This window comes from Lolium perenne, chromosome 3, assembly GCF_019359855.2.
Source record: "Lolium perenne isolate Kyuss_39 chromosome 3, Kyuss_2.0, whole genome shotgun sequence".
In the NCBI taxonomy this organism is placed as follows: Eukaryota; Viridiplantae; Streptophyta; class Magnoliopsida; order Poales; family Poaceae; genus Lolium; species Lolium perenne.
The window spans coordinates 337,759,472-337,782,106 of NC_067246.2; the positions used below are offsets into that span (position 1 = coordinate 337,759,472).

At 45.2% G+C, this 22,635-nt stretch overlaps 3 protein-coding genes across 7 annotated transcripts; 2 read left to right on the top strand and 1 right to left on the bottom strand.

Annotated features, from left to right (window-relative positions):
- The first annotated feature begins 3,405 nt into the window (after positions 1-3,405).
- Positions 3,406-8,438, top strand: LOC127345948 (uncharacterized). The gene is made up of 5 exons (XM_051372487.2): positions 3,406-3,614; positions 5,029-5,228; positions 6,291-6,392; positions 7,806-7,857; positions 7,956-8,438. Exons 1-5 carry the CDS (start codon positions 3,479-3,481, stop codon positions 8,063-8,065), a joined length of 600 nt encoding a protein of 199 aa, XP_051228447.1. The 5' UTR covers positions 3,406-3,478; the 3' UTR covers positions 8,066-8,438.
- Positions 8,439-9,310: 872 nt separating this feature from the next.
- LOC127345949 (probable mitochondrial adenine nucleotide transporter BTL1) lies at positions 9,311-13,881 on the bottom strand. The gene is made up of 5 exons (XM_051372488.2): positions 13,433-13,881; positions 11,413-11,507; positions 10,415-10,748; positions 10,056-10,293; positions 9,311-9,885 (listed from the first exon to the last, which is right to left on the bottom strand). Exons 1-5 carry the CDS (start codon positions 13,625-13,627, stop codon positions 9,629-9,631), a joined length of 1,119 nt encoding a protein of 372 aa, XP_051228448.1. The 5' UTR covers positions 13,628-13,881; the 3' UTR covers positions 9,311-9,628.
- An 813-nt stretch (positions 13,882-14,694) lies between these two features.
- On the top strand, positions 14,695-21,133 carry LOC127345950 (putative disease resistance protein RGA1). Of its 5 annotated transcripts, none has more exons than XM_051372491.2 (5): positions 14,695-15,026; positions 15,679-16,194; positions 16,497-17,567; positions 18,272-20,407; positions 20,565-21,133. In XM_051372491.2, the coding sequence occupies exons 3-5, from the start codon at positions 16,530-16,532 to the stop codon at positions 20,595-20,597; spliced, it is 3,207 nt and encodes a 1,068-aa protein (XP_051228451.1). In that variant the 5' UTR covers positions 14,695-15,026; positions 15,679-16,194; positions 16,497-16,529; the 3' UTR covers positions 20,598-21,133. The 5 variants fall into 5 exon arrangements, with proteins under 5 accessions (XP_051228451.1, XP_051228450.1, XP_071684844.1 ...); XM_051372490.2 differs by having other exon boundaries at positions 16,500-17,567; XM_071828743.1 differs by having other exon boundaries at positions 15,679-17,567.
- The last annotated feature ends 1,502 nt before the right edge of the window (positions 21,134-22,635 follow it).

Consider the following 22,635-nt stretch of genomic DNA (forward strand, 5'->3'; position numbering starts at 1 on the left):
CCCATTGGTCTTGTTGATGATCTTGAGCGAATTATCCGAAACTTCTGGTGGGGAGATGAGTTAAACAAGAGGAAAATGCATTGATTATCTTGGGATAAAGTTACTAGACCAAAGGCACAGGGAGGTACTGGGTTTCATGATCTCCATATCTTTAATCAAGCTCTACTTGCGAGACAGGCCTGGCGGCTATTACAATTCCCTGACAGTTTATGTGCTCGGCTATTGAAGGAGAGATACTACCCATCCGGTCACCTGTTGGACACTGCCTTCATTAAGAACCAGTCAAGGACCTGGCAGGGTGTAGTCCATGGCCTTGAATTGTTGAAGCAAGGGATAATCTGGCGCATTGGAAACTGATCAAGTATCAAAATCTTCCGCGACAATTGGCTCCCACGACCAGGCTCGATGAAATTGGACGGAAGAAGAAGTTCAACCCGTCAGAAGTGGGTCTCGGAGTTAATTGATCAGGACACAAGGTCCTGGAACGAGACTGTTGTTAGGGAGTACTGTTTGCCTCATGATGCGGCAGTGATTCTTACTATCAAAATACCACAACGTGCAACGGACGACTTCATTGCATGGAGTGGTGACAATAGTGGCTTGTTCAGTGTCCGATCAGCTTACCGCATTGGCCTCCAACTGAAAAATCGGGGGAGTAGCACAGGCCAATCCAGTACAGAGGCGTCTGGAGATAGGAAAATCTGGGATATCATTTGGAAAGCTAATGTGCCACCCAAGATCAGGGTTTTTGCGTGGAGGGCTGCCTCTGACTCTCTCGGTACTCATCTAAACTTAAGTCGGCGGATCACTACGGTCTCCCCCACCTATGCTATATGTGGGTGCATGATCAAGGATGCCCATCACGCCCTTGTTGCATGCACTCTGCCTCGAGCATTACGAGAGGAACTCTGCGATCATTGGACTCTCCCAACTGAATTATCCTTTAGAGAGAACCACAAGGAATGGATCTTCACTCTATTGAACAATGCCCCCAAAGACCAGAGATCCAAGATTATTTTCCTGCTGTGGCGTTCTTGGCATCATCGAAATAATATAGTGCATGGAGATGGTAAAGCTTCGGTGTCTGCGTCTGTCCCGTACCTGGTTAACTACCACAATTCAGTAGCGAGGGAAGGCGATGACGACGGTAGTGGAACAACATCCTGGATCTTCCCAGTGGCCGGCGCAGTCAAAGCCAATGTCGACATTGGGTGGACTCCTCGTCGAAGATGGCAGGGATTGGCATCATTATTATAGACCATCGGGGTAATCCCCTTGTTGCTGAATGGAAACCTGTGCCAGATTGCGGGAGCGCGGAGGAGGCTGAAGTCATCGCCTGCCTTCATGGGCTTCGCCACCTAGTGCACCTGCGATGCTGGCCAGCTACTCTCGAAACAGACTGTCTGAGAGCTGTGCATGAGATATCAAGTGACTCGGAGGAGCGTTTAGCCTGTTGGACTTCCAGGATGGAGATCCGTGAACTTCTGAAGATCTTCCAAGATATTTCCATTTTTAAAATAGACAGGGTTTGTAATGGAGTCGCTCATGTTTTAGCTCGGCTAGGTAAATCAGGCCTCTCAGATTGCTTGCGGGATTCAGCGCCTGACTTGCGTTCAGGACCTGATCGCGCTTGATTGTATGAACACTGTGTAATCCTTGGGCAGCAGGTTTTTACGCACTATTTTCCTTACCAGGGTACCTAAGGGGACTGGAAGGTTTTTAATGAGACGGCCTGCTGTTGTATTAAGATATGTGTTCTTACCTAAAAAAAAAATTTCTCTGACATTTCTCTCGCTCCTCTCCTAAAAGCATTTTAGGGATTTACGGATTGAGAGCATCTCCAGTCGCGTCCCCCAAACCGTCCCCCAAAGGGATTTGGGGCGCGCCGGACAGAAAATGCGTTCCAGCCGCGTCCCCCAAAGCCCTTTTTTGTCCGACGCGCCCCTATACGGTGTCCGGCGCCCCGAGCCCGTCCCCGTCCCACAGGGGACGCTCCGGGGACGCCGGACACAACGAAAAGCGAGGCGGGGAGTGGCGGGGCCGACCCGTCAGCGGCACAATTAATTTAAACCTAACCGTCGCCTACCTCGCGACGGAAGTTATTGGCGCGCAGCGACGGTGCAGTTCCCGCAGAGGGCGCAGCGACGCGTCCCGTCGCGCCTAGCTCTGCGTGCCGGCGTTAATGAGCGCCACCGCTCCTCCGCCTCCCTCCGGCCTATAAAAAGGGGCGCCTCTCATCGTCCCTCTCACACACAAACCCTAGCGCCTCTCTCCCAAACCCTAGCCGCCACCATCTCTCAACAAGACTCGACGCTATGTCTGGTAGAGGCGGAGGCCGACCTCGCGGCCGCGGCCGTGGTCGTGGTCGTGGTCGTGGCCGCGGCATAGCTGAACGCTCGCCGTCGCCTCCCACGCCGTCGTCTTCATCGTCGGAGATGGACGTGGAGCCGGACGTCCTGTTCGAGTTCGTCCACGTCCTCAAGGGCGACCCGCGCGGCATCCAGAGGCTGCCGGACTCCTTCGCCGAGTACGTCGGCGGCGTACGCCCGCGCACGATGCATCTGCGGGAGCATTCGTGCGGCTACTGCCGGTGGATCGTCAAGGCGATCTACGACGCGCGCGGCAAGATGTACCTCAACATCGGCTGGGAGAAGTTCGCGCGCCACCACAGCCTCGAAGCCGGCTTCATCCTCGTGTTCTCCTACTTCGGCAACAGGGACATGAGCGTCAAGGTCTTCGACGAGAGGCGCTGCCTCCGGGACTACCACGTCGACAGGGACTCCCACGACGACAGCACCGACGAGGAGGACGACTGAATGAGTGTTGTTTCTTCGCAGCGAATACGTGCACAGAGGTTTCTGCCTGTTCGCCTCATCGGTAGAACCAACAAGGGCACCATCCTCCCGCTGGATTTTCCAGTTTAAGTGACTGGGTGTGCCCTCGAGTGTTCTTTTTTAGCAGCGAACACACGAAACCTTCGATGCACGGCCTAGTTAGGTTTAGTTTCTTTGCAATATTTTATATTTTTGTCCACCATGGTTCAAACTATGTATTAGTTTGTGGAAAACCATGTTCCAAACTATGTCTTCGTGTAAACCACGTTCCCAATTATGTATTAGTTTGTGGAAATTGAAATAAAAATGCCAGAAAAATTATTTTAAATGTTTGGGGGCGGCGTTTGGAGGACGCGGCTGGGGAGCGACGTCCCCCAAACGCGGCACGAACGAAACACGTCCCCCAAACGCTCGATCCGGCGCGGTTTGGGGGACAGTTTGGGGGACGTGACTGGAGATGCTCTGAGATAGCTTGGAAACGAAGAAGGCAGGGGACGGGAAGTCGTCACCCCGTCTCCTTATGCTCCTCCCTACGCCGCCTCTATAAATACCCACCCGCATTCCCCGCTACCCAGACTGCCCCTCACCTCCCAGCCCAGCCGAGCACACGCTGCGGAAAAACCCTCGACTCGAGCAGCCTCCAGATGCTTCCGGAAGTTTCCAGAGGAGGAGGGCGCGGGCTCCAGATGGCGGCGCCTCCCCGCGGCGAGCGCTGCGCCGTGTGCCGCGGCGCCGACATCTCCATCCCCCACCAGGCCAACTGCTCCCACTGGTTCTGCGGTAATCGCCGCCCCGCCCTCGCACCACCTTTCCCCTCCCCTTCCCTCCCCCTGCTGCTGGCTAGCTAGGCTCCTGCATTCGCGCCTGGGCTGGCGCGCCGCCGCGCGCCGCTTGATTTGGTTCCTCGATCCCGCAATCTCGCGTCCGTACGTGCTTCGCCGCCAGCGCCAGCGTTGTGGGGTTTGCGTTCGAGCTGGTTGGTTGCAGCCGTTTCGTGCGGCGATTCGTTTGGATCGCGGGCCCCGAATCTCCGATCGGTTGGTTGCTCTGCTTGATCCGCGCGTCCGTTGCTTCTAGTGTGCCGATTTGAGATGGATTGGCTTGTCAGTGCTTGCTTAATTGCTCTTGCGAGGTGTGATTTGCTTCTGATGTGCCGATTAGAGATGGATTGCTTGGTTAGTGCTTGCGTAGCTGCTTTGGGGGAGTTTGATTTGGTTGGTGCGTCATGTCCGTGCTTGTGAGTTAGGGAGAGGCCAAGGGTTTTGCGGTTCTCATCATGCTCTTAATTTCGTATCAAGTTGCTTCACCAGTTCGTGGATGTACATTATGTATGTAGGCGTCTGCTAGTGGAACTGCGGAGCCTCATGACCATGTTAGACTACGGTTCAAGCCTCTGGCACTAGTGCATTCCTGCAATCTGCAATGTTTGAGGGCATTGATTGATCATGTTAACTGCATGCTAATAGTACTACTCATAACTAGATCTGCCTGCTGCGTTCACAACCCTTCAATTCACAATGCCTAACTGTATGCCATTATTACATTAAACATAATTGTTTTGCTTGATTAGATCTGATGGTAGATCTGGCATTTTCTTTTGCGCTGATTGTTCCAATCATCGCAAACATTTGTTGAAATACCTGTAGATCTTGTACTGTAGATGCCGTGTTTATACTTATAGATGTATCTCTGTAATTGTAATCCCTTTACGCATCTAGTGCGCCACGCCGCCACCATTAGCGCACCCCTCCTCCCCCATGGATATGTATCTCTTCTCTGATCAACACAGCATACATGGATCCATTCTTCATTCTCCTGCACTCTTCATGAACAAAATTGAATCTCCACTACTGAATGCTGAGATAACTTGTGAGATTTGCGCTGATCGCTTGACTGTTTGCTAACATTTTGTTCCTCCTGGACTCTTCATGAACAGAATTAAATATCCACTTCTGAGTGCTTCCATAACTTGGTTATAATATTCTGTTTTGCGCTGATTGTTTGACTGACTGCAAACATTTTGCTGCCTGTGGACTCTTGATGAACAAAATTAATTCTCCACTGCTGAGATAACTTGCCCATGCCATTGTGTTTTGTGCTACAAACATTTTGCTGCCCCTGGACTCTTTACGAACCAAATTAAATTAATCTCCATTCGTGTTAACGGGTCACATGGACACTTTTTCATGTTCAGGACATTGCATCGTCGGCGTCTGGCTACATGGCTCCGTCCTTCGGCCATCTGATTGTCCTCTTTGCCGTCGACCCATAACTCTGCTTGTACCTTCTGAAGTTGCTTCCCTGCTGCGTGATGAACCAGAAATCGCTCCTGTCGTGGAACGGATCGAGCAGTACAATGGGCGTTTTGCTGGTGCTCCTCACAGTGCGATTCAGGTAATCCTGCCATATCTTCTGAGTGCCACTGCAATCTCGATTACACACTTCAGAATGCTTAAATGCCCTTGGTTACATCAGTACAGGATTTTGTTCTTGGCTTCTTATGTCATGTGAGGTTTAGAGTGTTGACGTACTTTGCAATGAAATGTTACTTTAACTCTGAAAATATAACTAAACTTACAGAGTTGGACTGTTTTAGATTTGTTTGATGAACTCCTATTAATTGATGTAGATCAAGTCTAGAACAGTTCTATCATCTCCACATACCTGTACAACAACCTCCTAAAAGTTGCAACATTAACCCCTTGAATGTGCTTAGAAGTATATGCAGTGAATGAGACTGAAATGCCTATCAGAGAGTACAACTAAACTGAGTTGATGATATACTGTAGTCACACCTAAGTAGTTGGGAAATATAAATTGTCAGAGACAATTCTTAGTAAACTGTTTTTTTTTTTGCAATATTTTTTGAATTGAGAGATATGTTATGTTTATGTTCATATATCCAAAAGACTAAACTATAACAACCACTGCTCTGTACAGCAGGAAATATTCACACCCTTCCATGTCGTCCAACTTGATAGAAGTACAAGTACATGCAAACCTCATCATCTCACCAAATTCAAGTTATTGGAACCTAAAGAGTTGTTATATGCTGTAGAATAGCAAAGTCAAACAAGTACTCCCTCCATCACAGATTAGATGTCGGGAGTTTAGTTCAAAGAATTTTTTTCATTTGCGCCACTGTTATTTCGAAAAAGCCCCAATCACATCCCCAGTCAGCCAGAAAACTGTTAGGGGTTTTTTCGCGAAATATGCCATCCAACATGTAAAACGTGGTGGAGGGAGTAACAAGTTTGCTTTTAGGGATGGGCGTTCTTGGCAATGGATAGAAATAATCACTATCTACTGCGTCTCTATGCTGTATGTGAATCGCAAGCCAAGCCAAGCACCAAAAGCATGATCTTATTGTATAAGATTGTCTTAATGTTGTTCTATTTTACGTCTCATCTAATTGCGGGCAATGCTGTGCATTTGCTGGGTACCTGTGTTGTCCAGTGGTTGCTGGACCAGCCCTTTTACATCAGGAGGATGCTGACAGAATTCAGAGACACACGCCGTGAACCTCCCCTGTTCTTCAAAATCCAAGTCGTGTTGGCAGTTAAGTCTATCCATGTTTCCATTAGTCTACTTCTGTCATCTTCATTTATCATGTCATGTTGTTGCCTTATTGGACCTATCACTTACTAGATAATGACACTTGGACAGTGGGCATCATAGTCTGGTGCTGCAGTACAGTATTTACTAGTTTTGGCATGATGTCACTGGACCAGTAAACTCATATCAGTACTCCCAAATCCCAGTTAATTTACTTCCATCATATTCAGAGTCATTTCTTCTAGATTAGAAAGTGTACCAACTGAAAGTCGTTTCTCAGGTTACTATGCTGTGTAGAAGGAATTAGAGAGCTCATATGTGTCAAAACTCCCATTCTCATAGCTCAAACTCATAACTAAAATACTAAAATGTGACAAATTGTGAGATCACTATGCATCATTGTTCTTGCGTTTTTTCATAATTTCGCAAGTACAAGTTGGCCAACTTTTTGCCATCTTTGCTGGCATGTGGCTTTATATTTTCACATTGCTGAAGTTCTGCATTTTGATTGACTCATATTGCTTCAGTGAAAATTCTGTTTGAGTAAATGGGGGACCAATTCCACAATTTGTCAAGAGAAATATATGATTATATTTGGAGAATTTTTTGTTGTACAGCTGAATTTCATTTCATTGATGCTAGGTTATTCCCATCGTGCTGTTATTTAGTGTTTACTTGAAGGAACTAGGAATGCTACTGTTGTTTGGCATGGGTGCTCTTGGCTAGGTGCATACCCAGACTTCATTTGTAAATGCCTGCAACTTGACTGTAAACCCTACTGTTATGGAATGAAACCACTCCTTCATTGCAAAAAAAAGGGAACTATGAAAATCTGGGTTAGTCATTGCATATTAAAATGTTGCAATGCAATGCTGTTGGGTGATATAAATTTGGGAACTGAATTTCCTCTTGGCTGTCTCAAGATTTAAACTGTCAAATATGAGATGAAAAATGATATGTTCTGAAGAATCACACAAACAAAAAAATGCACACTGTTTATAGGTTGTTAGCCAATTCTGCCATCTGCTGTAGGCCTGGACCATTGACCATATTAGATCGGAGAGCAAACTGATGTGAGTTCGGTTACTTTGCTGTATGAACCTTGTAGTGTAGCACTCCCCTCCGTCCATTAATAGATGTCCAATGGTTCATCTAAATTTGGATGTATCTATGAACTAAAGAGTGTCTAGATGCATTTGAATTTAGACAAATTTTTGACATCAAAAGATGGACAGAGGTAGTACTTGTTTAGTTTCGGCTACTGAGTTTACGGTTGGCAATGTTTCAGTCTATAAAGCAACCAATAGCTAGCAGCACAGCACTCATGATACACATTATTCGAGCACGTACAGTCTTGCATCATTCTGGTTGCTTAGCATTTTGTGTTCTCAATCGGTCCTGCTGGATGGCATGCAGGTAGCCCTTTCCCTGCTGTACCTGGTGAGCCCTATCGACCTTCTTCCTGAAGGTAAGACAAACAGTTGATTCAGTTACCTCAGTTGCTTCTGGCAAACGATCTTCATCAATTCCAAGAGCTTCCATATGACTATGCTGTTCCATTTCCAGCCGTCTTGGGGTATCGTGGTCTGCTGGATGACATCGTGGTGTTCATCATCGCCTACGCCTACATCTCGGCTGCCTACCGTGCCGTCCTCGTTGCTCGACACGCTGCGTGAACTGGTTGGAATGCATGATGCCAGCAGTTACTGACTGGGAACTGAACATAGTGAAACTGCACATCTGAAATCGATCGGCTTAATTGTTGGATATATATACTAAATATTGGGCGACTGGTTCTTGTAGATACTACGTTCTACTGTCCGACTCGTGTTACAGTGCTGGGTTAGGGAGATCCACCTGCCATGTTAGGTCAGGATATTATGTGGGTACCTTATTTGCAGTATCTATGCATTCTTCCTGAATGACTGTAGCCTCAAGCGGTGCTGCCGAGTTCCATCTCAGCTCAGCTGCGTTTGCATTGCATGCAGGCGTAAACGTGTGCAATGAAATATTTCACGTTTTTGTTGTGCCTTGTTTTGCACCATTTTATTTCCTAGCTTCTCTGCAGTACATCGTGGAGGCATTCAAGGTTCCACACTCGTCCACAGTTATATCCTAGCACCAGTGGGTTGTGACCACATTAGATCGACGCGCTTTTCATTTCATATATAACAACCGAGAAGCATACATAGACATACAAGTTTAGGTGACACTACGGGCTGAAACACACATTGCTCTAAATCCGACTTGAAATGGTACCTGGGAAGCTGAATTCCGAAGATTAGGTATTCAATAACATCTGGCTTCATTAGAAACTTGGCTAGACTAAGCCATGTGTTCAGTATGTGGTTTTCAAATGAGAACTCTGGGGATGGATGCGGCTAGTAGCGTCCAAGGTAGAAGTACTGAGGATGGATGCCGCCTGGACTGTCGAGGACAGGGGTGAACACGTTCTGTCAGTCGCTGTCCTGGAAGAAGCCGAGGAGGGGCGGCTTCCGGTGGTGTGCATACTGGCGGAGGAACCGGGGGTCAGTGATGAGGCCTCGCAAGCACTTGCAGACCGCGGAGGCGTGCAGGAGGGAGGATGGCTGCGACCAGAGACGGATTAGGATCTCCCGTAGCATGTCTTCGCCGTCTGGTATGGAGGCAGGTTCTGCCGGCGATTTGCCGCTGCTGCGGGCCATTCCAGCATTTTACTTGAATGAATGATTGTAGCCTCTGTGCCGCCGAGCTTCGTCTCAGCTCAGCAGCGTTTGCATAGCATGCAAGGATAGATTCCACGGTTTTGCATCTGCAGTTTGTTAGTTGCATTTTCTCAAGTGCTTTGCATCCCGAGTATGAACCTATCCAAAGCATGGTCTCGTTGGACCCGAGACAGACGTTGCCCATCATGTGAGTTGTTTTCCTTGCCCACAAGTTGCTGGAGCTTTACCATGCGACCATTCCTTTTCCTGTGATCAGCAGATGACACATCAACACCTTTCTCCTGAAACCACCTGGCGGCTCAGAGAAACTACTGACAAGCATATCTGGAGCAAATGCTTCCCAGTCATCGGCCAAACAGAAGCAGCACGCACTGGGGCGTTTCCTCTTATCTATCCGCTCTGCACAGGCAAATGCGGGGTTCGAAAACTGGAAAAGGAGCACAGAACCACCACACACCTGACAGAACATTATTCTAGGGTAACATTATTCTGGGGTACCACCTAGCACCTTCTCCGGCGACTACTCCTCGCCAGCTATTCGCGGGCCTTGTCCTTGTCGGCCAGGAGGATGTCCTTCCAGGCCTCGTAGAACATCCAGGTGATGCCAGAATTTGGCATAACCTTCAGGCAGCTTGCGCCCCACCCGCGGTACATCCCTCGGAGGCCCTCCTCCTGGATCACCTCCGACAGGGCGGCCATCATGTTGGGCGGGCACTTCCCCTGCAGCGCTCCCACCATCAGACGCTTCCTCGCCACCTCCAGCGGGAAGCTGATTGTGCTCGCGGTCAGACCTGGAGAACCCACAAGGACAATGTGACAACACAGTGATGCCTGTTTGTTTGCTCTCAATTTCCAAGTAATTATTGTCTTCGTAGCAACCAGAATTCCACCTCTTGTGTAAATGATTTTAGGATATGCTTAGTTGGTGTGATTGGATGAAGTTAGTATTGAATCCTTTTACCTGTCAGAGCTCCTATGATCAGTAGCTCGGGACGGCTCAATGATTTCTTCTTGTGTAGGCGGCAGTAGGAGGTCTTGATTGTATCGTACATAAAGTAGTAGCATGTGCTGTAAGGAAGCATCCCAACTAGAGTCGGGCAGAGGCCAGAGTAGAGACCGCCGATACCTTCAGTTCGATATATCTTGCTAAAGGCGATGCTAATGCTAGGGTAAGCCACTCGATCGACCGTCAAGCGATCCTGCCATAGAATAACAAAAATATGACACACGAGTAGTATGATGTATAACAACTCAGTATATGGTTGGAGAAACGGTTTTGAGTTTTGGCTGTCAACATGGTGGAATCAGTTTGGCACTTACCTTGATAACTTCAAGAGGATGGCACATCAATGTGCCAGCTATCCCAGCAGCCGCACCGGCGATAGCAACTGGAGATAGCAAGTGGAGTGGCAGCTCGATTTTCATATTACCGAGCTGTATCTTTGGGCATCCATCCTCTTTCCATTTCCCTTGTGCTGACTTCATGCCCCTTTTGACATATTCAAATGTCCCGAGCTCAATTGCTTGAGTTGGAATAATGCGGATCATGTTGATTGTATTACCCACCCAAAGCCCTGGCCACCCATTTTGTTCCATGATCTCCACAAAACTACCACCGATATGTCTGGATCCTACACCTACGACCATTCTTGTCCTGAAAATAAATATATACCATGAAAATAAATACAGTGAGAAATTGCATAGAGGCATAAGTTGTTTTTGAAGTACTTCAAAGTCCAACGGCCAACTCAGCAGGCCCCGTAGTTTCATAGCACATCAGTAAGATGGTGCCCAGGAGCTTACCTTGTTTTTTTTTTAAGTAACCGTGTATTTCATTAATGTAAAAAGAGATTACAAAGGATCCTCACGGAAACTACCCAAGACACCCGTACGGAGACAACTGCCCTGAAAACTTTGCAGAGAGAACTCTGCACACACCTACACTATCGGTCATCGCCAATGACCAACGCCGCCGAGAAAGCTTACCTTATTTGTGAAGGTTATTACATGTTATCTTTTGAGTTTTGAGATTTAGCACTCATTTTCCACTAAAGTTTCTGAAACTGGTTACTGGATCAACTATACTTTCATGACACCCAAATGCTTTAATGAATAACTTGATAACAAATAATAAACACGATATTCTGTAAAAGATATATCTGGATAAGGCTAGTTAGCTGGAGCACTGACTCAAACACAACTGAACTCCCAGGTAAATAAAAAACCAACTTACGCTGTCAAGGTTCAACACATTAGGTGTAAAAACACACCGGACTTCATATGTAACTAAATGAAACCACACGAGTAAAGTTGGTTACCTGATGGTTTCCAGGGGAGCAAGAACAGCTTTAGACATAGCACCAGCTAACGCCCCACTAGCAAATTCTCTAATCTCTCTACTCCTAAAAAATGCCTGTAGTGTATTTGGAAAAAAAAAACCAGTGTCAAGACAATCAAGAAATCCATGACGAGGTTCACAAAATAATAAGAAACTTATGATAAAATAAATGAAAACGCAGTTTTCCTGGAGGAAAGGCTCCCCCTTCAAGTGCACTGACATGGTTAATCTAAAAGAAGTGCACTAACATAGTATGGCTGCTGTTGCAATAAAGATAATGTAGTAAGATTCTCCATTCTACATTATACAGATGAAGTTTCTCTTATTTTCAAGAAGTGTAGACGATAACATTATCTAAGCTATCAAAGTTAATGACAGCATCATGTAACGACGATGTATGTATACAATGAATAAAGGCAGACTCCATGCTACAACTCTTTGGGTCTTGATACAGCTAAGAAGGATGCACATACAGCTATTTACTTTATGGAAGGAGGCTATCAACTATCAGCAACCAAAGGTTGATGGCTGGGGTTCACTTTTAAGCTTTTATATCAAACATGAAACAATTGAATTTGGTAGTTCGAACAAGTAAATGCAAATATTACATGCAAACACCTCCAGATACGCAAATTAAGCATCGAAGGGCACATAGTTATTTATATTTGCCTTCGTTCAAGATAAATTATAGAAAATATCACTAACACAACCACAATTATTTTCCTAAGTTACGTAAGCATATAAAAGTAGTTGACTTATTCCAATAGTGGAATAAAACAGAATTTTAAATGATGGTGCATGAGGCTTATATTCTCTTCCGTTTTTTGGAGCTAGTTCATTCTATCCTCTTGAAGGTTCTCAGTCTCCAGCCTAACATGGATGCAAAAGGTGGATAAGAAGGGGCAGATGTACTCAGCTGTTACGTTCTGAATATTATTTCCCACTTTTAGGATATAATTCAGTACCAAAAGTCATGCAACAATATGTTTACATACTCCATAGGCATACGGCAACAGCCTAACATGATTCATGTGCATTGATTATATTAATCAATATGATCCTAATATGTTGTGTATCTTTCCACACTGGGTATGCCCTTTTTGTCGCTGAGACAGGTCTACATAGACGGGTTGGAATGGAGTACAGTTTAATGAAATATATCGGAGTATAGTTTAGTGACACATATCAAATATACAACTACACGCATACCACCGAAATGATTAGTTGCCCAGAAGAGCAACAAAGCATACCCATTTTTTCGAAGATAGCGTAATTTCCACCGTTTAGCTAATAAACAGCACTTTACCACGCTAAAACTATATCCCGTAGTCCACACGAAATGAAAGAAAAGACACACCCTAGTACAATATATGAAAGCACATATTCTTTTGATAAGAGCTGACTTATTAAAAGAAAAAATATACGCTGCTACAAACTTCATGGTAAGAAGAATTACAGATACCATTTTTGTGTCGTTGAAAAAAAACCCAGTGATATTCTTGCTACCGGAACAATGCACCGTATAATTCGGGCAAAATACCTGGCACATAATTTAAAAGATTCATGTGCATTGATTGTGTTAACCAAATATGGATGTATACCAATAGTATAGTCTCATTTGTATATTACGTATCGACAGGAAGGCGACAAAAAAGGCGCGGGAAAATGAAGCTAACAAATTCTCTTCATGCACGAGACGACAAGAGATGAATGCTAACAAATATTGGGATTAAACATATTTCCTGGGGTCATTAGTAGATTATAAGAAATGAAAAAACTGCAATGAATCGGCAATTATAGCGAACAGTGAAGCAAATTCGCAGTCCGAAGGCTAGCTAGTTGCGACAGGTCAGGGCAAAATATGCGAAAAATGCCCTCACAAACTAAATAAATTTCAAGTGATAGGCAGCAAACATACATTTCAGACGATATTAGGTACTATCATTGCTTGGACTGTCCTGAACCAAAGCGAGCTCATGGAACGGGAGGGGCATCCTTACCCTGACGGCCTCCCCGACGTCCGGCAGCCCGGCGCCGACGACCTCCACGGCCTTGGCGCCGTCGTCCTTGGGCAGCGCCATGACGAGGAGGTTCTTGTAGCCGCCGCCGGTCCCGACACCGGCGCCGGCGCCGGCGCCGGCGAAGCCGACGCTGGCGAGGGACCTGCCGCCGCTAGGCGCGTCCTGGATGCCCATGGCGGCGGCGCGTGCAGTCCGCGCGACCACCTCTCTCGCTGTCCTGCTTCCCGGAGGGTGACGGCCGCAAGAAACGGCCGTCGCTAGGCGAGGAAGAGGCTGGCGGTCGCGGTCGCGGGCGGCATGGCTGATACGATACGAGAGCACCTAGGCGAGGAAGAGGCCCTGCGAAGTCGTCGATGTTAATTTGGAAGAGGAACGCGGGGATGACGAGCGAGGGACGGCGGCGGAGGCGGGGTGGTGGTCGGCGGCGCGCAAGATCCGCTCGGTGTTGCCGGTGCCTTGGCTGTTTTTGTACCAGTCTGTCCCTGGGAAAGTGTACTGGGTGGGCTTCCTGGGCCGGAAAGTGTGGGTACGAATAATATTTGTGGCAGGCCAAATGCAAGACGAGACGAAACAGAGAGAGGCCCATCAATGGTACGAGCCCGTCCATCCCTAGTAGAGTAGACAAGAAATTTCCCTTTCACAGCCAGTCCTCCTCCGACTTCGGATTTTTTAACTATTCAAATTAAAGAACGTTCAAATTTGAAAACTATTCAAATTTAAAAATGTTCGTATTTTAAAAATGTATTTTTTTATTTTTAAGAATGTTCAAATTTGAAAATATTTCATAATCAAAACATGTTCAATTTGTTTAAAATGTTTTTTTGTTCAAATTTTTAAAACCGTTCAAACTTAAAATTTGTTCATGCGTGAAAATGTTCAAATTTTTAAAAGTTAAGGTTTGAAAAAAGTTTTGAATTTAAAATTTTCAAATTTAGGAAAGAGAAAAGAAACAGTAGGAAAATTTGAAATAGGTAAAAAAAAAATTGAGCCGGCCAAACACCTTCTTTTGAGAAACGTAGTACAAACGTAGACGCTCATACATCACACGCATACCCTACTCTATGAGTACCTCCGAAAAACTGAACCTAAGCCGGTAGATTAGATCTTGATTTTGACGAAGTCACCATAGATGTCTCGCTGTCGACGAAAATATCACCTTCTGCTAAATATTTATAAGACACTGATATCAAATGTAGAGTTTAAACCCCCGAAAAGTATGCTAAAGAGTAGCAGCACTCAGAGCCATATGGGCAGAATGGGCCTGGCCAAGTGTGAGTTACCCTTCCGTCTCGATCTGCCAAACGTTGACCTCCCTCGCGACGGCGATGGACGCCGCCGGCGGAGGGGCAGAACGGAGCCGCTGTCGCGCCAGTGCTTGCACGTGGCTCGGCTCCATCAGCCCCCAGAGCGACCCACCCGGCCACCCCAATGGTCGGGAGGCGGAAAGAATCGGATGCGGATGGGGTTGAAGGCGACGCCGCTCCATCAGATGGGGACGGTACTCATGGACCCTCGCAAGCAGCTAAGATGCTCCTTAGTTCAATCAATCAACGCAAGGATTCCGCCAGCGCAGGTGAGAGTGATCTATCGAGCCTTTGCTCAAGTTTATTTATCCAATACTCCAATGTTTGCTCAGAGTTACCCCATTTACGCTCTCACTAATTTGTACACGTGTTATTATGACAATTGTGGCCTTTATATTCTAAGCTTGTCAACATTGCATGGGAGGGCTTAATTCTTCTTAGGTTGTGACAAAACAATATGCAGATAGCATAGCAATATGTTCAGACTCGGGCTATTTTGTGACTGTACGTCGTGGAAATAAATTCAGAAAAATGTACACCCAAGATCAGAAGGTGGTGAGGTCTGGATTAATTAAGATGATAAAACTGGGAGGCGGTGGGTGGGCCGATGAAGAACTTGATAGCCTGGCCGGATATGTAGTTTAGCTGTGCTTTCTTCGGTTAATCAAATTAAGTTTTAAGACTGTTGCTGCTCTCTGGATTTTGGAAGTGCACAAGAATGAACTGATGAAAGCAAGCATGAACTAAGTGAATAGTGAATGCAAGAACTTGAGAATTGATGTAATATACACGCAAGCGATGCAAACAGAGAGACCGATTTAGTTAGTCATCTGATCTGAGTAATGTGCCTGACAGAAACTTGTCGTCGCAGACCTGCACATACCTAAAGTCTGAACTGATTTTTTTTTTTTGCTTGTTTAGGTAGCTTCAACATAATGTGCTATGTGTACCCTCGCAAGTCGCACCGTCCTGGAAAGATACCAAGGATCCGAGGAAGGAAGCAATTCTATTCTTGCCCTGCTAAAATGGAAAAGAACCCATGGGCTGTGCGTTTCCAGCCGAAAAGCAAGACAACCTCTTTTGTCCCGTCCAAGCTAATTGAGGAGAGTTTGCAGAAATTTATTCACGTCAATAGTAATTCTGCCATGCCCACCTTATGTGGGAACATATATAGCATGATTTTTGTGTGGGAACAGAGGTAGCATTTTCTTCTTCGCGTGGGAACAGAGGTAGCGTTTTTCGTGTTTGCGTGCGAGTGTTGATGACTCTCATATATCATATTCTCTCTGTCGGGTTGGGTCATTTTGTATCTATAAATACACCACCATAGATAGATAGGCAGGTTGTCTGCAAAGCCAGCCCCTTCAATTCAATAAGCCAGCTAGTTGCTCTACCTAGAGCAAGGGATCCATGTCTCACCCCTCCAATTGATTCAAGGTACATACTTGCTTAATTTCAGCTTCACCAGACTACTCTAACTACCTTTGCTGTTTCTTCGTAGCTACATTTTTTTCCTCCAAAAGAAATGACATCTTTAAATTTATTTATTTGAAGTAAATTTTGTGTGAATGTATGGTGATATCTTTTTCAAGTACTTGCTAGTCTCTAGTGAGTGAATCGATTATCTTAGCTTTCTCTCAATGGTGACATGTATAAACCAGTTTTTACCATGAGATTGTTCATGTCAAAGGTGGCACCAGAGAGGACTAATTTTATTTGCATATTCATTTTTCCATTAGTAGCTCAACTCAAGCGAGCGAACCCTACAACTCATGGCGGGGGTTCTGGATGCTTTGGCATCCTACGTGACCAACATGCTCACCGAGATGGCCAGAGAAGAGATTGCCATGCTGATCGGGGTTTCCAGCGAGATTGACAATCTAGGTGTCAAGCTCAGGGATCTCAAGAAATTCCTTGCAGATGCTGACAGGAGGAACATCACCGACGAGAGCGTGCAGGGTTGGGTGGAGGAGCTTAAGCATGCCATGTACCACTCTACTGACATCATCGACCTGTGTCAGCTCAAAGCCATGGAGCAAGGTCCATCCAAGGACATGGGGTGTCTTAACTGCCTGCTCTTCTGCATGCGGAATCCCCTCCATGCTCATGAAATCGCCAGCCGCATCAAAATGCTCAACAGGAAGCTTGATGACATCTTCAAATGGGGTGGTAATTTCAATTTTATCAAATTGGAATCCTACCAAGACCGGAAGGCGACCCACCCTCCTATTGTTGATCGCAAGACTCATCCTTTGCTGGAACGGTTGGGCGTGGTTGGGGAGAAGATTGAAGAGGACACAAGGGTGCTTGTGCAGATGCTCACAAAGGTGGTAGCAGATAACAGTGACAATATCATGGTGGTCGCCATTGTTGGTGTCGGGGGGATCGGCAAGACCACCCTCAGTAAGAATGTCTTCAATGATGAGGCCATCCAAGGCAAGTTCTCAAAAAAGATATGGTTAAGCGTCACACAGGAGTTCAGCGAGGTTGACTTGTTGAGGACGGCCATCACTGCTGCTGGTGGAAAACTTCCTGGGCCTGGGGGCAGGTCTCAAGATAAAGCATTGCTTGTGCCTATTCTTGCCAGCACCATCAAGGACAAGAAATTCTTTCTTGTACTGGATGACATGTGGGGGAATAATGAGTGGAACAATCTGCTAAAGGTTCCATTCAGCTATGGTGCCCATGGAAGCCGAGTCCTAGTCACCACACGGCATGACACTGTTGCCCGAGGCATGAAAGCCATGCAGCCCTACTACCACATTGATAAATTAGGGTCCGAAGATGCATGGTTATTGCTCAAGAAGCAGGTCAGTAATTCTAACTCTGGTTCATAATGATATAACACATGCAGTCAGCTAATTACCAACAGAGCCTAGTCATATCAGCTCCTCTTGCACACTGTTTAGTTCGTCATTTTATTATATATGTCCAGTGTTTTTTGATGAAGACTACAATATATAGCATTTGCTTGTCGCTGTATACTATTTTAATAGCCCCAAAAACAATTTCCACTACTAATTGCTTAATCATTTAGAGTGGGTTAGTATCTCCGCCTGTAGTAAGTATGATGAACTCCAAATGTGTTTTGAGTTTTAAATCACCATAACTCCGCTTGCTTAGGCTTACTTATATGGGATCTTACAAACATTATGAATAAGGCAATAGGCAGATATGCATGTTTGCACTTCAAGTAGTGAACATGGATTTTTCCATCACAGTAATCTTTATCCACTGTTATTGCTTGTCCACCCTAAATTTCTCATTGGATAACCCATTCTTATATATGTGTAATGATGTAGCGACGGAGGTGTCTGAATGATCGCAACTTTAAACAATTATGACCTTTTGCTTGGAAATTTTATTTAGGTAGTACACTGACCGGCATCTTATTGGTAATTTATTTTCTTGTTGATCTAGCTTATTGGTAAAGAAAAGAACGACATTAGCTAGACACTTCAAATTGCTGTTTTATACGTTGTTTCATTAACCCTATAGGTTTAACTACTTGCAGGTACTCACAAATGAGAAAAGTGAACTTGAGATCGATATGCTAAAGGATATCGGATTGCAAATTATACAAAAGTGTGATGGGCTGCCGCTTGCCATAAAAGTGATGGGAGGACTACTGTGCCAGAAGGAGAAAGAACGATGTGATTGGGAAAAGGTTCAAAGTGATTATATATGGTCAGTATCTCGAATGCCGGAAGAGCTAAACTATGCAATATATCTTAGCTATGAGGACTTGTCCCCTTGTTTAAAACAATGCTTTCTGCACTTCTCTCTCAAGCCTAAAAAGATAATTGCAGGTGTCAATCAGATTGTTGGCATGTGGATTAGTGAAGGATTTGTTCATGGAAACTCTGATAGATTAGAAGAATTAGGACGTGAGTACTATAAAGAGCTAATACTGAGGAACCTTATAGAGCCGGATAACAACAAACCTGGCCAATATGTTAGCCACATGCATGAAGTTGTTCGTTCATTTGCACTATTTGTCGCTAGAAATGAAGCACTAGTATCTCATAATGGAGAAACTGATACCAGAAAACTTACATCTCAAAAGTTTCTTAGGTTATCTATAGAGACCAAAGGAGTGGAATCAGATGGATTTGAGTGTAGAATTTTAAGAGAGCAGAAATCACTACGAACATTAATACTAAAGGGAAATTTAAAGATTCAGTCGGGTGATTCCTTGATAACTTTTTCAAGTCTACGGGTGCTACATATACAATCCACAAATTGTGCTACACTGGTTGAGTCTGTGTATCAGCTCAGACACTTGAGGTATTTGGCAGTAGAAAAATGCAATGATATAAACAGCCTTCCGGAGAACATCGACAAGATGCAATTCTTACAGTACTTGAGCTTTTTTGATTGTCGGAATCTTTTGGAACTTCCCAATAGCATTGTAAAGCTACGTGAACTTAGATATCTTGGACTTGAAGGCATAGGTGCAATTAGTGTGCCTAGGGGTTTATGTGCCCTAAAAGATCTGAGGGTAATATATGGGTTTCCAGCCCACACATCTGGAGATTGGTGTAGTCTGGAAGAGCTCGGGCCTCTTTCCCTGCTTAGGGATATTGTATTAGAGGGCCTTGAGAATGTATCTACTAGCTTGTCCGCCACAAAAGCCATGCTTGGGGCAAAGGTACATCTTTCCTTCTTGGGCTTATATTGCACTAGTATACTGGACGATGATGGATTGGTCAAAGAAGGAGTCCGTGAGAAGGATCTAGATATAATTGAGGAGGTGTTTGATGAGCTCTATCCTCCACCTTGCATAGAAGATGTTCGGATCAGAGGATATTTTGGGTGTCAGCTGCCAAGATGGATAATGTCTAGAGCAACGACGCCCCTCAATAGCTTGAAGATACTAATGATGGAAGACTTGGCTTTCTGCACTGAGCTTCCTGATGGCTTGAGCCAGCTCCCATGTTTGAAGTTCCTAAAGGTCAATCGAGCTCCAGCGATCAAGCGTGTTGGGCCTGAATTCGTGCAGCCCCACAGTCACCATCACCATCTTTCATCCCAGACTCTAACGGCATTTCCAAGATTGCATGAGATGATCTTAGATAAAATGGTGGAATGGCAGGAGTGGTTGTGGGAGGAGGAAGTGAGAGCTATGCCTGTCTTGGAGGAGTTTTATCTTAGAAATTGCAAATTGAGGTGTATCCCTCCTGGTTTTGCCTCCCATGCAATGGCTTTGAAAAAATTGACCATACAGAGCATCCAGCACCTCGACTCTCTAGGCAACTTTGCTTCCGTAGTTGATCTTAATATGCAAGGCAATCCTGACCTGACTAGGATCTGCAATTTCCCCAAGTTGCAAAATCTTCATATCAGCTACTGCCCAAAGCTTGAGTTGCTCCACGAGGTAACTACACTCCGGAGACTTGTGCTGACTCTTCTCTACAGCGAGAAACGACTCCCGTTGTACCTGCAAACGATAAAGCCGAGACATTTGCTGCTGGACTGCAGTCCTGAGTTACTGGCTTGCTTGGCTGCGGGAAAATCTGGCCCTGAGTGGGACAAGTTCAATCATATCCAACATGTCGAGGCTTATGCACATGATGGATGCATTGAAAAGAGATGGCATGTATTTTACACAAGGGAACCTTACAGCATGGAAACAAACGTCGATCTGCAGGTAATATATATACTTTTAATCCGTTGCTCTTTTCCAGCATATATTGTTAATACGTATTCGTAATCTCCTATTGTCGATTCTATTCCATCTCAGTAGTTTACTGGTATATATGCTAGAGCCTGAATATGCACTTCCAACTATTTCGTTTACTTGACAGGTGTGTTCAGAGTCCAAATATGTACTGCCCTAGTTATCTCCTCTGATCCTATCAGGTGATAAAGATGAGGGGGGTGTAGACAACCATGACAAAAGTGAAGAAGTGCACATGGGCTATGATACCGTCGTAACTCGAGAATCCAAGAACAATGTTATCTTGCTCCGATCCATGTGGTAGGCTGAACTAGTTATGTATCGTTCTCTTGTTTGTTTGTAGTAGCCGTGTTTTGGCATTTTAGCCTGTATATGGTCTCCTGCTGGGAAACTGTGTTGTACTGAACCTGCTGATATGCAAAATTCTGGTTACCAGACACTTGGAGCTGCTGAACTTTGCCTCGAAACTGTTGATATCCAAGGTTCCTGAATTGCAATTCTCTTTGCCACCAATTCTGTACATAGGCACAACTGGAATGCTGCACATAATGCATATGCGAACTCCACTTCAATAGTGTTTGGTTTGGCCTTTGTATGTGTGCTTGGAGTTGTCACTGATGTTTTTGTTGTCCCGGAGATCACTCTGTTTTTGTTCTGGGGAATGGAATGGCAGCCAGCATCACTATCATTTTTTTTTTGCTCTTTGTCCATCAGATTTATGGGCACAGTATATTGCTCAGAACCCAGTGATCTTTTTCTGCTCGCTCCTGGCGGTGCCAAATGAGAGTATCTGCTGTAGGATTTTGAAGGAACCAAGTTTGTGCCCTAAATTCAAACAAACTTTTAGTCAGGTTTCAGTCTCTGAAACTACAACAGCATGTGCTGGGGAGGAAGCAGCCCAGACCAGCCCGGCCTGGCCCAGCAACAGCATGTGGCTACTTTTATTGTAGTTGTACTAATGTCTTGCCCCTCGTCAAATGATTTCATATTGAATTTTACTCACCAAAAAAGGTACTGTACCAAATTTGTCAAAAATTTGTTTAGAACAATTTTAACAGGTAGTTAGAATTTCATCAAATTATTATTTTTATCATATAATGTTCTGACCACTATACCTGCTCGTTTTTTTTTTTTTTTTTTTTTTTTTTTTTTTTTGCATAGACCTGCTGGTGTGTTGGTATACCATTGTTGTATTGTGTTTGTATATTGGTATACCATTAGTGACTGAGCATCCGATTGTTTAGATGGAATCCAACGGAGGATCCTATCCTGTTGTTTGACTTGTTTCACAGTTAACATCGGACGGTGCCAAAACGTCTTTAATTAGGGTTTAGCATCCATATATATCAGCACATAAAACGTCTCTACTGTGACCGACTATATATACCCCGGCCCTGTGGCGTCTCGTTTGTTAGGTTTCACGGTGTATGCACACACACGAGTGATGCTGAAGCTCTTGATTTATTTCTCTACGTAATAGCTTGTCTTACAAGTGATAAGTACATGTCCTTATATAGGACTCAGGAACCGTCTATCCTAGCACTGGTAGAAAAACAGGCTTCCGGTGAGCCCCATAAGTCGCGAAGCTGTAGGAACCGCGACTAATGGGACCTTTAGTCGCGGTTCGGGAGGCGAACCGCGACCAAAGGCCTGGGCCCAGGGCGCTCGGTGGCCCGCCGGTGCCCGTGGGGGGTCTTTCGGCGGGGTTGGCCCGGCCAACCGCGACTAAAGGTGCCCGAAGGCCTTTAGTCGCGGTTGGCCAGGCCAACCGGGACTAAAGCCCCTCCCCTATATATACCCATCCAGCAGCCAACACTTAGCCATTTGGAGCCATTCTCTTCACAAACTTCACAAGTGGGTGTTAGGTTTGCTTTTGGTTCCTCTTATGCACATAAGGTGTTTGATGAAATGCCCCAAGAGCATGAAACAAACATGATATGAAGTGTTGGAGCCACACTTGAGCTTTCTCATTTATTTTTTCCTCCTCGATCGCGGTTAGCAACTTGAACCTTTGATGTGTCGTTGATAAAATATGCATGTGTGTGTAGTTCATTGTTTAATTTATATTGTTTGTAGCTAGTTAGTTTAACAAATGCATGATGGTTAATTATATATTTTATATTATAATAATGCAGATGAATCGACAATGGATGTACGGTAACCGACTCTCCGGCGAGTTCAGTACGGGTTTGAAAGAT

What these genes read in the sequence shown, in the direction of transcription:
- LOC127345948 (XM_051372487.2), top strand. Translation starts at nt 3,479, where the DNA reads ATGCTTCCGGAAGTTTCCAGAGGAGGAGGGCGCGGGCTCCAGATGGCG. An exon ending in CTGCTCCCACTGGTTCTGCG is followed by an intron (nt 3,615 to 5,028) that starts GTAATCGCCGCC and finishes TTTCATGTTCAG; the next exon opens with GACATTGCATCGTCGGCGTC. An exon ending in CTCCTCACAGTGCGATTCAG is followed by an intron (nt 5,229 to 6,290) that starts GTAATCCTGCCA and finishes TGTGTTGTCCAG; the next exon opens with TGGTTGCTGGACCAGCCCTT.
- LOC127345949 (XM_051372488.2), bottom strand. Translation starts at nt 13,627, where the DNA reads ATGGGCATCCAGGACGCGCCTAGCGGCGGCAGGTCCCTCGCCAGCGTC. An exon ending in ACGTCGGGGAGGCCGTCAGG is followed by an intron (nt 11,508 to 13,432) that starts GTAAGGATGCCC and finishes AATACACTACAG; the next exon opens with GCATTTTTTAGGAGTAGAGA. An exon ending in ATCCTCTTGAAGTTATCAAG is followed by an intron (nt 10,294 to 10,414) that starts GTAAGTGCCAAA and finishes ATTCTATGGCAG; the next exon opens with GATCGCTTGACGGTCGATCG.
- LOC127345950 (XM_051372489.2), top strand. Translation starts at nt 14,700, where the DNA reads ATGGGCAGAATGGGCCTGGCCAAGTGTGAGTTACCCTTCCGTCTCGAT. An exon ending in GGTTATTGCTCAAGAAGCAG is followed by an intron (nt 17,568 to 18,271) that starts GTCAGTAATTCT and finishes AACTACTTGCAG; the next exon opens with GTACTCACAAATGAGAAAAG. An exon ending in AAACAAACGTCGATCTGCAG is followed by an intron (nt 20,408 to 20,564) that starts GTAATATATATA and finishes TTTACTTGACAG; the next exon opens with GTGTGTTCAGAGTCCAAATA.